This window comes from Piliocolobus tephrosceles, chromosome 13 (assembly GCF_002776525.5).
Source record: "Piliocolobus tephrosceles isolate RC106 chromosome 13, ASM277652v3, whole genome shotgun sequence".
Classification (NCBI taxonomy): Eukaryota; Metazoa; Chordata; class Mammalia; order Primates; family Cercopithecidae; genus Piliocolobus; species Piliocolobus tephrosceles.
In genome coordinates, this window is record NC_045446.1 from 57,127,871 (window position 1) to 57,145,358 (window position 17,488).

The 17,488-nt window shown below is 41.2% G+C and overlaps 1 protein-coding gene across 1 annotated transcript; it reads left to right on the forward strand.

Moving 5' to 3' along the window:
• Nucleotides 1-547: 547 nt before the first annotated feature.
• OVCH2 (ovochymase 2) lies at nucleotides 548-16,961 on the forward strand. The gene is given in 15 exon segments (XM_023189812.1): nucleotides 548-635; nucleotides 2,264-2,373; nucleotides 3,191-3,282; nucleotides 4,650-4,822; nucleotides 5,169-5,264; nucleotides 5,505-5,656; nucleotides 6,486-6,675; nucleotides 8,136-8,159; nucleotides 10,136-10,226; nucleotides 10,350-10,474; nucleotides 11,213-11,353; nucleotides 11,734-11,864; nucleotides 14,909-15,002; nucleotides 15,507-15,638; nucleotides 16,879-16,961. Coding segments are annotated over 15 exon segments (1,722 nt in total).
• Nucleotides 16,962-17,488: the final 527 nt, after the last annotated feature.

Genomic DNA, 17,488 nt, shown 5'->3' on the forward strand with positions numbered 1-17,488 from the left:
TGTAATCCCAGTCCTTTGGGAGGACGAGGCAGGCAGATCCCTTGAGCCCAGGAATTTGAGATCAGCCTGGGCAACATGATGAAACTCCGACTCTAACCAAAAAAAATTATATACATTTGGATGGGTCATTTGCAAAAAAGTAGGGATGTGTACCCTTGTAAACAAGGACAACTCTGATAGTCAATCCTTTTATAGAAAGTAGTACGCTCTACGAAGGAGCAAGTAATGTTTGCAAATGCAAACCTTACATGCTAACCACTTTGCTAGCCAGATACACTCTGGAGGACTCAACTAATTGATGTAGGTGTAATAGGATATGTAAAATTGTTTGATCAAGACTTTGCTTCTGTGGTTGTTTCTCCACGTCTTGCAAAAGATCTTTGCGAAACACTACATTCAGAAACATCAGATGGACATGCTTGATATACCAAGTCTTGGTTAATGAATAAACTTGTTTTAAATTGGCTTATTGCTGGAATCCCAAGGCTTCCTATTTTTCTTTGCTGTAGTCTCTCTCAAATTTCAGGGGAAAACTGTGAGTCTCAAAATGCTTATAAGCAGGAACAAGCTGATTTTACTACTAGGAATAGTCTTTTTTGAACAAGGTAAATCTGCAACTCTTTTGCTCCCCAAAGGTAAGTTTCAAATGAACTCTATAATTACCTTTGTCTGAACCTTTGATGGCAATGGACATCACAACTCCACTCCATGTTTCTTTGGGAAAATAGGAGAAGCAAATATATTTTGGTTATCTAATTGTTTTTAAACAATTATTTTGGACTTATCTCCTGCAATCAGCATAGGACACAGGGTGAAACATTTATAGAATGCAACTAATGTATCCAATTAAGTGAACAATCCCTGTTTTCTTCACTTAGTTTCCCTAAGTGAACTGAGATTGATCACTTACTTGGACCCATTACATAATCCCATCTTCATTCATAGAGCAAAGTCTGGAAATCAGCATGGATTTGGAAGCATTTTTAATCTTTTGCAAAATCATCTTGCTGAGAAATATGATGTTCACTGTAGTATATTGTAAATGGCCTTTTTTTTCCCTTTCAACTAACTTAAGCTGAAAACAGTTCTTGGCAGACTTCTCCTTGGTCAGACTTGTGCCAACCCTGAGAATCAACACGTTTTCTGACTTTGCTTTGGTGAATTCGGGAAATTGTAAATTTTGTATTTAAAGTATGTATGACTCATTCGACTGAAACAGTTAGAAAATAAGCTTTTGATCCAATGTCATCCTGGCATTGGGTTCAGGATCAAAACATTTATTGTTACATTCATGCTCTGCCATTATTCAGCTGTGCATCTCCTTGATTCTTAGTTTTCTCATCTGCAATGTGGGGATAACATTGCTTCATTTATAGGCATAGAGTGGCATTAAACGGAAGCTGTATGAAAGAGCTTTGAATGCTTTAACATGTTGGTCTAAATAGCTATGCTCTTAAGGATGTGTTCTCAAGAAAAATCATTTGTTCATCCATCCAGTGTTTCTAAGTGCTTATTTATGCCAAGAATTAAGCTAAACCTTAGAAATGCAGAGGTGAATAAGGCAATTTTTTTTCCTCGAGTAGTTAATCATCCGATGATGGAGGCAAATAATTCATTATCACAATTCTGCATGACAAGAACTATAAAAGGGGTGAAGAAAGCATGCTACACAACACAGGGGAGAGGCAACCCCACTTTGAGGAAATCAAGGAAGACTTCCTAGTTAAGGTGATCTGCAAGCTTAGGAATAAGAATTACAGAATTTAGGTAGGCAGTGAAGCATGGTGATTATGAGGCAAGGCCAGTTCTAATGCTCCTTCAAAATATGGAAAAGGATGACCTCCAGGAGGGACAGAAGATGTGCCATCCTTGAGTTACCAGGTGGTGATAAACATCCTTAATCTAGCCTATCCCTTGGCTGAGGAGTCAGAAAACCCATTGAGGGCAAAGAAATAAAAACAACGTTTTCAGGGATAAAGTATTTTACATAAAGAGAAAGGAGGTTTTTCTTCTATTACCTAGCAAACCTCTATCCAGGTACCGGCTTGTGAATCAGGACACTTCACTCCACTCTCCTTAAATAACCTGTCACTTTCCATCCCTCAAAAGAATTAAACCCAATAAAGATTTATTGATATCTGTCTGTGTGCTGGGCACCATACACTATAGTCTCAGACTCAGTTTCATGGGTGAAATAGTGAAGATATTACCTCAATCCTAGAAGCTATCTAATCATTTAATGTTTGTCTCGTTTTTTTCTCAGCTCCCAGTTGTGGGCGGAGTCTGGTTAAGGTACAGCCTTGGAATTATTTTAACATTTTCAGTCGCATTCTTGGAGGAAGCCAAGTGGAGAAGGGTTCCTATCCCTGGCAAGTGAGTCTCAAGGACTTCTATGCATCAGGAACTGTGCTAGATTTTATGGTTATAGATATTTCTAAGGTTAAGTTTATATCTTTGAGGAGCCTACAGCCTAGTTGGGTTGAAAGACACAGAATAGTCATCATGGCATGTGATGAATGTCATAAGAAAAAGTATTTACTTTTTATAAAATCATTTTATAAAAAGTATTTACTTTTTATAAAATCATAGTAAATCATTTTAGAATCAAGTCAAATATCGCAAATAGGATAAGCAAAAATTAGAAAGTATATTGGAGCGGTAGGGTAAAGAAGAGGCTTGAAGAAGCTATAGGAGTCAAAGAGTTAGGAGTATGAGCAAAGCAGTAGATCCAAACAGTTTTCCTAAGAGGCTTACAGAAATTGGAGCATGTGTTGAAAGGCTCCCCAGCCCTCACCTTGCCTTTCTTCCAAACCTCTTCAGCTAGACTCTGCTATATCTTATACTCTTTTATCTTCATTCACAGACACTGTTCATATTGTTACAACAACAGGTCTGCGTCAACAGTGTTATAAAAATAAGTAAATACATCCCAACACTTCTAACTACTGCCTCTGCTGACACATACTTACAGCCAATCATCTCAAATTAACTATCTCTCATCTGGACCAGGGTTGCCAGCACCACTCTTCCTTCTGAGCGGTAGTGTGTGAACTTTATCTTCTCACAGTTCATGATTCTCGATATTTACGAGTGAGATATCTGAGTCTGTTTTTGAGAATAGGCTTCATCACCATGTTTAGGGGGATCCCAGAGCATGAACTTGCTTTCATTTAAGGTATTTGCATTTTAGGTGTCTCTGAAACAAAGACAGAAGCATATTTGTGGAGGAAGCATAGTCTCGCCACAGTGGGTGATCACGGCGGCTCACTGCGTTGCAAACAGGTAAGAAAGGCCTAGCTCATGGGTGAAGATCAGACCACCATTTCCTCTCCCTTGGAATTATCAGCAATAACTCTATTAAGACATGGACCTGTGTGATGGGTGAGTATTGCTTTAATAGAGGAACATCCTAATTGCATGACACAAGTGGGGCTGGGTGACATTGTCAGGTGGCACTTGGTCGATGACATATATTCTTTTCAGAGGCAAAATTCGTTTTTACTTAAAATAACTGGAAGTTAATAATAGTATCCAAATCAGAAAAAAAGAGCATTATAAAGAAGGATTTGTGAGAGTTTTCTTATAGTTTTCTTAAATTTCAGTGAAAAAATATCTAGTTCATTACGCATCTGAAGAAATGGATAAAAGAAAACAAAGGGGGTCCAGTAAAATAGAAAGTAGGCTCCCTGTCTTCTTTCCCATTGATTCTGCCTCTCTGGGATTCAACCCAACAACTTCCCTTTACCCACTTTCTTGTGTTATCCAAATATCCTATTACTGGCTATGTTCTGGGCATGTACTAGGCTGTAATCAAGATCCTGTTCCCATATAGTCATTCTTTCATTTCAAGTCTGCAAACATTTCCTGGATGTTTACTTTGTGCTAGATACCAAAGATACCAAAATGACTAAGACATGATTTCTGCCCCCAGAGACTTGACTCTTCTTTTGAAAAGAGTCAACCGATCATCTCACAGCAATGTGGCAAGTGGTAGGTAAGAGAGACGTTATGTGTTAAGTTAGGTACCTAATTTGGCCAAGTGTCAGGGAAGTATAACCAGAGAAAACATGCCTTTTTCAATTTTGTATAGAAGCATCACTTCTGGGAATGAAGGGTCTCAAAGGATGGCAGGCTGAAGTCTTTATCTATCTCAATGCATCCCACCAAGTTCCTTTCAGATAACATTAGTTAGTTACAACACAGTCTGTGCTTTATAATATACACTAAGCATAGGATCTCTGACAATGAAGTAGCATGCTTACTGGGAATCACAAATCATTCCCAAAGGATCTCACTGATATTAGGTCAGGTCATCCTCCCAGGGTAGCTGAAAAAACTCCCCTATAGCTGTAGAGACCTGAACTACAATGTATGTGCCTCTCTAGATATTTTCAAATAATATTGCAAAGTATTAAATTCATCATATCCTTGGCTCTATATGAACCCACTCTTCACTAGTCCTCTACTGGAAGTTGGAATCTCTGAATTTTTTTCTAACAGTGCTGGAATTATTCTCATTTTTTCTGCTCAGCAGCCTCACACCCCATATTATTTATCCGTATCATTTTAAAGAAGCCAGTGTGTCAACCATTGCAACTGTATTCAGAGGCACAATGAAATTCATTCATTTTACTGTTTGCTTTCCATAGAAACATTGTGTCAACTTTGAATGTTACTGCTGGAGAATATGACTTAAGCCAGACAGAGCTGGGAGAGCAAACTCTCACTATTGAAACTGTCATCATACATCCACATTTCTCCACCAAGAAACCAATGGACTATGATATTGCCCTTTTAAAGATGGCTGGAGCCTTCCAATTTGGTAAACATTTGAGGATTGTGTTGAATTGTCTACCCCAAATTCTCTATAACCTCTGTGCCATAGCACATTTTCTGCGGTATATGTTCTGGGTCATGCACTTTGAGACAGGGATTTGGGCTTGGGGGTCCTACCTGAAACTCTTTTTGCTTGTGGTTCTGGAGGTAGCATTACATGGAGTCAGGAGAGGGTTTTCTTGATCTGACAAGTAACCCCTGGAGGTGCCAGGCAAAGCTATCACAACTCTTACGAGGTCTTTAGGGGACCACCTGGATACCAACTGGTAAGTGGCTTTATAGCATCCTCTCCTCCATGAATAAGACAAGCCCTACCTTGCTCTTTTCTTCAGACCATTTTGTGGGACCCATATGTCTTCCAGAGCTGCGGGAGCAATTTGAGGCTGGTTTTACTTGTACAACTGCAGGCTGGGGCCGCTTAACTGAAGGTAAGAACTTGTGTGCCATTCCTCTTAGGCAGAGGTCAGAACTTTCTGATGGGTAATCAGAAAATGGAATTTTTAATCAATTTTTTAAAGACAATTGTGCATACATTTTTAAAGATAGAGAATGCCACATTGTACTTAGAAATTCAAGTCTTTCCAAGTGACACAAACACAAATGACGCATCTTCAACTCAGAAAGGGTGAAAGAGTTCCTGCTGGGGCTTCCATCTCTCTGTTTTTCAGATGGCCATCTCTCACAAGTCTTGCAGGAAGTGAATCTGCCTATTTTGACCTGGGAAGAGTGTATGGCAGCTCTGCTAACACTAAAGAGGCCCATCAGTGGGAAGACCTTTCTTTGCACAGGCTTTCCTGATGGAGGGAGAGACGCATGTCAGGTGGGTGGGAGCTGCGGGGGCTGTCAGGCCCCAGGCAAGGCTTCCCTTGGTTTTGTTTTCTTCTAGTTTTCTTAAATTTCAGTGAAATTTAATTTAATTAGAAAGTATATTGGAGAGGTAGAATAAAGAATAGTCTTGAAGAAGATATAGGGGTCAAGTAGTGAAGAGTATGAGAAAAATGGTAGATCCAAACCATTTCCCTAAGAGGCTCACCTGTTATCAGGTGAGCGGCTGCAGGAAGACTGATCCCAGGTAAGGCAGGAATCTGGAAAGAAGGGTTAGGAGTACCAAGGGAGGTTACGTCAAAACAAACGGACAGTGGAAACAATCTGTTTTTAGCAGGAAGTGTGATTTAAAAGAAGTCTTCTGCTTTTTCCAAAAGACCAAATAACACAGATAATGCCAAGAATGAACTCGGGGTTCTCCCATTCCTGAAGGATGGCTGACTCTTTTCTATTTAGAAGTTTCCAGTTTGTGGACGTTGGAAACTTTACACTTTGCCTCCCTTCTTCCTACTAACCAAGGCCTGAAGTCAGTCTCATTGCTGGCCAAGACTTCTCTGAGTCTGCAGCGTGAGATGAGAGAAAGAAGAAAGTCTGCTACTTTGATGAAAGCCATCGATGAGGAAAAGGGAGGTGGGATTGTTGGGTTCCAGTGATATTTGAGGATCATATGGGAATTGTGCTGGGATCTTCAGACACAGGAGTCTAAATTATTAGAAGTGAGGAAATGACTTTGATCCTCCTCGAGCATCCTTGTGAGGAAAAAGTGAGCACTTTGGGGCACAGACACTGACAGTGGTGCTAACAGAGGCTTTTTCCCTCTGCAGGGAGATTCAGGAGGTTCACTCATGTGCCGGAATAAAAAGGGGGCCTGGACTCTGGCTGGTGTGACTTCCTGGGGTTTGGGCTGTGGTCGAGGCTGGAGAAACAATGTGAGGAAAAATGATCAAGGATCCCCTGGGATCTTCACAGACCTTAGTAAAGTGCTTCCCTGGATCCACAAACACATCCAAACTGGTAACTAAGCCATCACACAAGGTTGAGAAGCTGCCATTCTGCTAGGGTCAGAGAGAGCATCATCTGAGTCTTGGCAAATCAGAACACCTGAACAGACAGGCTCTACCTCTGTTCTTAGTGTAGCACACAAGGATTGTGAGATTTACCAAGTCTGAATAAAACAAGAGTAAAATATGGTATGTGGAGCAGCATGCAAATATTCAATGAAAAATGAATCCATCCATCCTAGACCTTCTCAAACTGGTCTTTAATTGAAACTATCTCAGTTGATCATATGCTTTCACCACTTACTTCTCAACAAAATCCAGCAAACTGTAACAGATCAGTAGTTATCAACCAGGGGCAATTTTGCCCCCAGGGACAGTATCAGGAGACATTTTTATTGTCACAACTGGCAGGGCTGAGTAGTGGCTCTGGTGTCCAGTGGGTAGGGGCCTTGGATGCTGCTAAACATCCTATAAAGTACAGGACAGCCTCTCACAACAAAGAATGATCCCAACCAAAAGGTTAATAGTACCCATATTGAGAATCCCTGGCATAGATCCAGGTATAGTAAGTCTGAGAAAGCCAGGATGTACATGCAGCCAGGCCTCCATATCTGCAGGTTCCACATCAGCAGATTCAACCAACTGTGGATCAAAAATATTTAGAGAAAAATAAAACGATAAAAATAACAATAAAATAATAATGACAATACAAATTTTTAAAAATACAGTATAACAACTACTTACATAGCATTTACATTGTCTTAGGTATGGCAAGTACTCCAGAGACAATTTAGCGTGCTGCATAGGGGAAGACATGCCTAGGTTATCTGCAAATACTATGCCATTTAATCTAAGGATTTGAGCATCCTCAGATTTTTGGTATCTGCAAGGGTTCTGAAACCAACCCCCCACAGATATTGAGGGACAAGTGTATACCCTTATGATAGACTAGTGAGCTCATTGCAACTTCTTTGCTACCTCCAAATCCAACTTAATTGTTTTCTTATCTGGTGGCTTCCAACCTCAAAAAGGCCTTTATCCTTTTCTAAAGAAGTTAATTTAAATTAAGTTTAGTAAGAGTTTGAGTTTGTTTTCAAGTGTATTGTACAGTGGCAGGTATCTGAGCCCTCAAAGTTTTACCTATTTAACCCAGCAACTCTTTTATAGTTATGGACAAATTATTTCCATCTCTAGCCTCTGTTCTTATGTAAAATGACCCCCTTGCTCTGTGAAACCTCCAGTTGATTACTCTTTCTTATTAGCCCACTCAATAAAGAGAATTAAATCATTTTAAAACACCCGAGCCCCTTTCCTACTTTATCCATTTATCCCTTCCCTTCTTTCCACAGATTAGATTTTTATTAGTTGCATATTGACTTTAAAATCTCTTCTGCACCAAGGAGATGCTAACTTCTTGAAGTATTGTTCAGGATACCACAGGCTTTCAATTGCATCTTTCTTTTTCTTTCCCAGGTAATCGGAGAAAGAGCTCCAGAGGTGGGTATTCCTTGCAGGCTGCTCCATCGGGAGCACAAATTAACATGTAGCATTTCTGAATGTCAGTTCCTAAAGTCTTCCTCTCCAAGAGCACTCCATGCTCAGTAGGTCTAAAACTACCACCTGGAGCACCTACAGCCGTTCCCAGCCAGTCCAGGCAAGCCCAGGCCCAGCAGAAGCCCCAGTTGCCCTCCCATTTCATTTCTTAGCAATCCAGAGCTCTGCCCCAATTCAGTCAACCTTTGCCAAACACTAGCTTGGAATCAGAGACTCAAGGAAACAGGGCAAGGCAGTGCAGATGTGGTCAGTAAGCTACACGCCTTGCCCTGAAAGTGTCCCTACTTATATAGGGTCTCATCCCCTTTGTTCCGTTGCGATCCTGCAATGAATTCACTCTGTGACTTTGGGTGAGCCTTTTCCTAACTCTGGCCCTCATCCATAAAGAAAATAGCATGGGCCAGATGGTCTCTAAGACATTTTAGTTCAAATCATCAGTGGTTCTTTGAACTTGTGGAAAGATCTACAAAGAGCAATATAGAAAAATAGTACCCTGAGAGCTCAGAGGAGTGAGAGGCTGCTTCTAGTTGGAAACAAATAAACTCACAGGGGAGCTCTGCTGCACAGACATCTTTGAAGCTGCACCTTGAAGGAGGAGCAGGATTTTGTCAAGTGGAAATGGAATATGGGTAAAGAAAAATATTCCAGCTCAAGGAATCATCCTTATTAAAGGAAGGATCTTAAGGATGAAGACAAAAAAATATAGGGCATAAATCAACAAAAGCATAGGGCATGTGATGAGGATTTATAAGGGAGAAGAATAGAAACATAACTTGAGATCAAACTATGGAAACTTTAAATGCCAGCCAAAAAAGTTTGGATATGATTGAGTAATAGAAAGCTGATTAATTAGATAAGTAGATTTGAACTATACTTTAATAGCATAAGAGCAGCACGTAGGGGATGGGTTGTGAGGGGATGAATGCATAGATGTATGAAATTCTGCATTAGTTTGAGAGACAAGAAATGAAGGCTTGAACCAAGGCAATGTCCACAGAATGAAAAGGAAGGAATAGAAACAAGAAATGAGGATTGGGAGCCAATTAGATGAAAGGTTGTAAGGAAGAAGGAGGAGGAGAAGATAGTATCAAAGTTTTGAGCACTAGAGACTAAGAAAAGGGTGCACAACAATAATAAAATCAGAAGTGGGTGCAGTTTTGCTGACCCAAGGAATTCTATTTGTAGCATATTGAGTTCTGAGGGAGACATCTAAGAAACCATCATAAAAAATCAGGTCTGAAGTTCAGAAATGTAGAGATGACGTCTGAAACGGAGTGTATGAATGAAACTGGTCCAAGGGATCATAGAGAGAGAGCATATGAGGATGAAGGCTAGAACCTGGGAAATACCTGCACTTATAGAATAAAGTATGAGGTCAGCAAAAGAAGAGTAAAGGGCCAGAGGTGGCTCATGCCTATAATCACAGCAATTTGGGAGGCCCAGGTGGGAGGATCACTTGAGTCCAGGAGTTCAAGACCCAGCCTAGGCAACAAAGTGAGACTCCATCTCTCAAATAATTTCTTCAAAAAAATTAGCTGGGTGTGGTGGTGTGATTCTGTGGTCTCAGCTACTTGAGAGGCTGAAGCAGGAGGATTGCCTGAGCCTGGGAGGTTGAGGTTGCAGTGAGCTGTGATCGTGCCACTGCACTCCACCCTGGGTGAGAGACTGAGGCGCTGCCTCAAAAATAAAAGAGAAAGAAGAGTTAAAGAAAGAAAACCAATCAAAGAATCTCAAGGTTAAGCAGGATCTAAAAGGAACCAAAAAGGCATCATAGAAGCAAAGACAGGAGAAGATTTCATGAAGAACAAAGAGTACATCAAGAAGAACCAGGAGGCTATGGTGTTTGCAGCTTCTAGAGGGAGGGGCTGTTGTGGTTAGCCGGCACAGCTAACCCTGACTCTCCTGGCTTTTCCTCCCAGCCTGGTGCAGTGAGCAGGATGTCATAGTCGGCGGGGCTGAGGGGGAGCTGCACTTCCCAGAAAGCCTCCACCTATATTATGAGAGCAAGTAGTGAGTAACCCCCTTTGCACTCCTCCTCCTTACTCCCACCTCCAGTCTGGCTGTGGCCACTAATTGGACTGTGATAGTCATTTTCCGTCTAGAAATAACACGCTCTCCATGATCTGCCTACAGATGGTGTGTCTGGACCCTGCTGGTACCAGAGGATATGCATGTGTTGCTCAGTTTTTCCCACCTAGATGTTGAGTCTTGTCACCACAATTACTTGTCAATGTATTCTTTAGAAGACAGACCCATCGGTGAATGGATTTTCACAGTGTCAAATGGAAACTGGTGCCAAGTGGGCTTAATGAGGCCTCGTTATCTTATGTCTGGCACTGAGCCATCTGTAAATGCCACACTTTCTGACTTCAGCTTTGAGACTCAGAATTGGGAGTGGGAAGGAACCAAATCTGAGCCTGGGTGATGGCTGCAAGGTCACAGGGCAAATCTGCTTCCCATCAAACCAGGCTTCCTAGGCTCATTTGCCAGATCTGGTGTCCATGAGGAATAAACTCTAGATATAGTCAGGGCCTCTCAGGATCTCCAGACAGGTCACTGCTTTCCTAGCTGTGAAAATGACCTTTCCCTGCCTCATCAAGCTAAGAAGGGAAATACAAATATACAACCATGAGAAGGAGACAGGATACTTATAAGAAACAGAAATGGAATGGTGTTTCTGTGGTTTCTCAGCTGGAGGTGATTCTGTACCCCCAACCCTCAGGACACATTTGGCAATGACTGAGAAGCATTTTTCAGTTGTCATAAGTGCAGGACTTGTCACTGGTGGAGGCCAGGAATGCTACCAAATATCCTACAAAAGATGCAGGATAGCAAGAACACAAAGTTCTGGCTCAAAATGTCAACTGTGACAAGACTGAGAAACTCAGGATTGGACAACTCCTGAAATATCATGGCAAATTCAGTTCTTCTTAAATCACTGAAGGGAGACTATTTTCTAGATTCTGAACAAACAATCTTTTTTTCTCATCCTGCAGGAAAATTTTGTGCAGAAAGCCTCCCTTCATCCATTCTTGTTGGCTCTAATTCTCTAAGGCTGAAATTCGTCTCTGATGCCACAGATTATGCAGCTGGGTTTAATCTTACCTATAAAGCTCTTAAACCAAACTACATTCCTGGTAAAACCATTTACTTTTAATTACGTACTATCCCCACCTTCTGTAGAAACTTAGGCCCTATAGGAATTAGGTGAGAGGCAGGGACGCCTCTCCCAAGGCTCAGCTGGCTCCACATGGGAGAGGGGCACAGGCCAACTAGGGAACAGGGGGCAGTCTTCCCCTCAACCCTGAGTTCACCCTGCTAGCTCGTAGTGATTGCCATCCAAGTGAGTTGAGAGGGCCTGAAGAGTTCTGGAGAATCATGCACTATCTGTTTTCTTGTTGACAATGTCTGAAAATGCAATTGGTATGCATCATTTTCAGGAGACAGGAGGGAGAGCAGTGAGAATTCTTCTTCATTTGAATGGTGCCATCTGTTTGGACTTTTTCTTATGTTTCAGATTCAGGTTGCAGTTACTTAACTGTCCTTTTTGAAGAAGGCCTCATACAGAGTCTAAACTATCCTGAAAACTACAGTGACATGGCTAACTGTGACTGGATTTTTCAAGCCCCCAAACATCACCTAATTAAGGCATTGACTTTGGCTGTGCTTACTTAGCTATGGTAAATTCACAAAATAGCTAACATAAGCACCATGAGGTCAGAGGTTTTATCTGATTTATTCACTGCTGTATTTGCAGTACCTAGAACCTGGCACCTGACACACAAAGCTGTCAATAAATACTTGCTGAATGATGGATCCGCCCAGTTTCCCCTGCAACTACACATTTTTCCACTAGATGACACTCTGCTCTTTACTTTTTGTTTAAAAAAAAAAAAAAAAGTGCTGCTTTAATCTTTGCATTGAATTAGCCGGGTGCAGTGGCGGGCACCTGTAGTCCCAGCTACTCGGGAGTCTGAGGCAGGAGAATTGCTTGAACCTGGGAGACGGAGGTTGCAGTGAGTCGAGATTGTGCCACTGCACTCCAGCCTGGGCTACAAGAGCGAAACTCTTAAAAAAAAAAAAAAAGAAATCTTTGTGTTGGTGACTTTCTTAGTCCATTCCAGAAACAAGCATTTCTTCCTTATTTATTAAACTGCTCACAAACACATTGTAAGTTATAGATAACAAAAGTCAAGGACAATCAGGCCAAAATCATCAAGGCTTTCAAGCAGAGAGGACAGAGCAAGCCTAGAGGAACCAGGGCAGATCAGGCTCAGGGAATCGCTGGTTTAAGAGGGTCTTAAGGTGTCCTGGAGTGGGCGGTGGAAGGCAAGGCGGAAGTCAATGTATGGAGGCCTTTGAACGTCTGGAAATGGAGTTTATTCCACATTTGATTAGCAGTGTTTGTAGTTACTTGTTTGTCCATTAAACACTAATGGACCATCTGCAGAGAGATATCATCAGGGAGGTAGAAGAAAGTGCAGTCAGGGTGAGATTGGAACAAGGCGTTTTCTTACAGGTCTTTCTCTTAAAATAATAATGGAAAACAAGACAGTGTAAGATGGAGAGAAAGGAGAGTAGAAAATAAAGGGGAGAGGAGTGAGGGATGATGAGACCCCAGCGTTCTCATGTACTTAAGAGATGGAAAGAGCTCTGAGATGTGGGAGAAACAAATTGGTGTGTTCTTATGACAGCCTGGAGAAAGCAGCCTTTAACTTAAAACACAAACCAAACAAAAAGATGTGACCAATCGTTTGGATACCACACTAAGTTAAAACTTAAAGAGATGAGAACTGAAGTGTCCAGTCCCCACCACACACCTCCATAAAAAGGGAGAATAATTAGACTGGAAATTGAACAATTGAGAGGAGCTGGGATTGGTGGTATCTGAAATATCACGTAAAGTCAGACATTAATGGCAGAAAGAAGACCACACAGGTTTTATGAATGAGTGGGGAAAGATGATACGGAGGCAGTTGGTATAGATTTCTTTCTAAAAGTTCCTCAAACTTAAACAGAGTTGGGACAAAAATTTCGGCAGAATTAAGGAAAATTTATTAGTGATGGAGGATAAAATTTGAGTTGTGAGCATGTTTCCAGGTGGAGGAAGAAGAGGAAATGTAGTTGAAAATCTGAAAATGCCAGAGCCAGAAGTGATTGAAAAATATCTCTTCAATAAAGGTTGAGTGTTGTGCATCAGTGAAGTGATGTTCTCATACCCTGCCAGTGACAGCATCATTTTGCAGAACTCATCTAAGATAGTAATTTGGAAATTGGTGTTACAAGTCATAGCAATATGCTCATCATTTGACTTGGAGTGAAAAGGTCCCCTTCCCAGAAAGTATCCCAGTAAGGGTTTAATAAATGTTTGAATGAATCCTATTTCTGATACATGTCCCCCTCCCCAAGCCTACCTTCACCATTAGTAATTATTTGCCTCCAGTTTTGTTTTATCCACACAGTCCTTTTTGCATCTCGCTCAGAGTCCGGGTCCCATTGAATCCCCACCAAACCGTGTGTTAAAACCGGAACTCCTATTTCATCTGCCCTCTTTCCCAGCACTCTTCACTTCAAATTCAATTGGCTAGTGCTCACCAAACTGCTCCAAGATCACTCTTTATTGTTTCTTTGTTTCTCCTTCACACTGTTCCTTCTGTCTAGATAGTTCTCCCATTTCCTGACACAAAACAAGTGCCCCATGCAGGGAATTATACAAGAGAAGAAAAAAAGTAAATTCATAAAGATATTCACTGCCAAATTTTTAAGATAGCAAAAAATGCTGGTGTCAAGGATAGAGATAAATGAAATATGCTACCAATAAGCATCACGATTACAGAAACTATGAGAAAAAGTTTGCCATTATTTATTCTTGGTGAACCTAGGTTGATTCCAGGTGATCACCTTTGTTTTCTAGGTCATTACTCATCATAGCTTAATAATCTACTCGAGAATTTTGCTGAGGTTTACATTTAAGCTTAGTATCCAAAATCAACTCTCTCTAAGTCATACAAGGATTTCCTTTTTCATGCACATTCATGAGGCTTGCTACATTTGACTCTGAGCCCACTTATGCAAATGCTTTCAGTAGCTCAGATGATGCTTTGTTTTATATCAGCAATTAGACTCACTCATATCTGTGCCTTATCAGAATTTTGCTGTGAGGCATGGAAATTTAGTGGCAACAGGACAGAGTAGGTGAGAAGAATAGCCAGATACATCCTGCTGGGTAGAAAGACATGGTCTCCAAGGGGCACAACCAATTTTAGTCTTGATTCAGGAGAACTAGGAGTTCAAGATGAAATATCAGGAACCAGGTGAACAACACTAAGATGTCCAGAGAAGCAGTTTTGTGAATATGCAATTAGTTGAGTTGAGTGTCTAGTTGCTTCCAGGGAAAAAAATCCCCATGCAGTAGCTCTTTCAATCTCTTAGAGTCGCTAGGAAGCTAAAATATTTGCACAGTTTCCTGCCCTTTGATTCAGGCCATATCTGGTAGCTATTTCAAAAAGTTAGACAGCCTGTGATATAGAATCCTTTCGTTGGTAATCTGACCCACTCCTGAATACCCCATTAACTTTCTCATCTAAAGTCTTACTCTAGAACAAGTTGAGCAATCCAAATTTCTCTGCTGAATCAAAGTCAGGTAATTCATTCAGATTGTTTACTCTGTATGTAACTTCGCGTCTTCTCAGCTTTCATTTCAGAGTCTAGAAATAGAAGAAAGTGGAGACTGCACTTCTGACTATGTGACAGTGCACAGTGATGTAGAAAGGAAGAAGGAAATAGGTTTGTGTCCCCTGAGCCTCAGCTTGCTCTGGTTTGCGTTTGGACCCAGTCTTGAGATGGGAACGAAAAGGAGACGGATCAATCTTCCTTCATCTTCCTGCACCACCTCCACCCCTCCCTGTGGTCTCACCATCACTCCTTTGTGTTCTTCATTATGGGGGCAGGAATAGAAAGAGGGAGAATCAAAGAACCACTGAAATGTGAAAGGCCCATGAGGAAACTAGGAGCCAGAAGGGGGAAGTTCCATTGAAACAAGTCCTGAGGCTAGAACCAGTTCCCTTAACATCATTGAGTGTGGGAGTGTTCGGGAGAGAAAACCAAATTGAAATGTCTTGGTGTTAATTACCTGTTTAAGGAGTGAGCTGCCTTTATTTTGAAAATGAATTGTGAAAAGCGTATTTCTCAACAATTACCTGAAGGACGATTTTCTTTTTTCTTCTCTCCAATGCCATGGATATCTGCTGGGTGCTGGACAATGTCTTGCCTGGGCTGGCCTTCAACAAGCTCGGGTGTGTGGCTATGATGTCCCCACCCCTCTGCTGAGCCCCTCCAGCATCATGCTCATCAGCTTCCAATCGGATGAAAATGGGACCTTCAGGGGCTTTCAGGCTACAGTCTCCTTCATTCCTAAAGCAGGTAAGAAGATAGACTCACCAACTCTTTGGCTCCCAGTTCTAATCCTTGTGATGTGAATTAGAGGGCAGTCTTTAGAGTCCAACACGGAGACAGTTGATTCTCACTATCTTCAATAATTACATCCTATCAAGCCACCATGGACACTGAACAAGAGAATACTCAGCCATCGCTCCTAGGAAATGTACAGGGTTAGGTGCCTGCAAGGTACATTTTCATCAGCTGATCAGTACATAAACTTGTTTTATGTGTGTTTCTGTTTAAAGACACCTTATTTAATATATATTGTTGGTTCATTACAATGAATTCAAGGCCATTAAATTCATGGCCAACAGCACTGTGACTCATGTCTGAACAAAGCTTATCTAACACGTGTGTTTTCTATGTGAGGCACATCACAGACTTTTGCACTTAGGAACACTAGATGGCACTTCAGCACTATGCTTGGGGCCATTTTAAACATTGAGGTCACCAATAAAAAGAACAGACTTGAAAAAAAAAAAAGTGCTACTGAATAGACCATGAAAAGGACACTTGTTTATAGGATGAAGGCTGAAGCAAAAAGGCAAAACATTGCCTTGTTTTACCTCATCTGGAAACATGTGTGTCTAACAACGTGTATTTTTTGTCACTCTTCACAAGCCTATGAATGATCCTGAGAACAACATAACTATCACTTCTGGAGCTGTAAATAATTTTCAGTGAGTAAGTGAATTCACATATACGGAGTTCACAAAGAACGAGTGACTGTATGTCTGAATCCTGGCCGATCATTACTAGATGTGTAATCTTAAGAAAGAGACATCTAAGACTCATTTATTTCAACCCTACTAAGGGAAAACAATGCATCCCTAATAAGAATGCAGTGAGGATTAAATCAAGTAAGATACACTCGGCCACAAGCAAGTGTGCAATACATAACAGAGACATAGAAATATGAAGTATCTTCACCAGTTCCAGACCCTGGACATCTGAACTACCTAACCGCTTCCTTACACATTCTCATACCCATGATTCTTCTTTCCAAACCCCACAAAGTCAGTTACCTGCTTTCCAAGTTGTTCATTCTTGTCAGTATTGAGCAGCTGCAGATGGCAAAGCCAGGTTATAATTAAAATGCCTCACTCCTCATTTGAAATACCTACAGAGTCTAGCTGACTGAGGTGCCCCAGAATTCTAACAATAGCGTCATAAATCATTTTCTGATAAATCTTCAACCCTGGCCATCTTTGTGGGAGCTGAGTAATTGTATCATACTTATACCCAATATACCCAGATTTAAACATCTCTGTATCAGAGGATGAATCAATGTTTCTGGAGACATGAGATGTGCCAAATGGACAAACCAATATTTCTGGTAAGCTGTTTTGGGTACCAAGTGATACACACAGAGTATAATCCAGGGTTCAACTGGAGAAGCAGGTGATACAGATTTAATTACATCTTCCTCTAAAATATACTGGAGTCCTAACCTCCAGTACCGCAGAATGTGACCTTATTTAGAGACAGGGTTGTTACAGAGTTAATCAGTTAAAATGAGGTTATTAGCCTGGGCCCTAATCCAACATGACTAATGTCCTTATTAAAAGGAGAAAATTGGAAGCAGAGAGACAAACACACATAGGGAGAATATTGTGTAGTGATGAAGGCAGAGGTTGGGGCAATACATCATCTACAGGCCAAGGGGCACCAGTGAGTGCCCAGTAAACCACCAGAAGCTAGAGGAGAGGCTTGGAGCAGACTCCTCATCAGAGCCCTCAGACAGAGTCAACCCTGCCGACACCTTGTTCTTGGACTTCTAAACTCCAGAATTATGAGACAATAAATTTCTGTTGTTCTAAGCCACCTAGTTT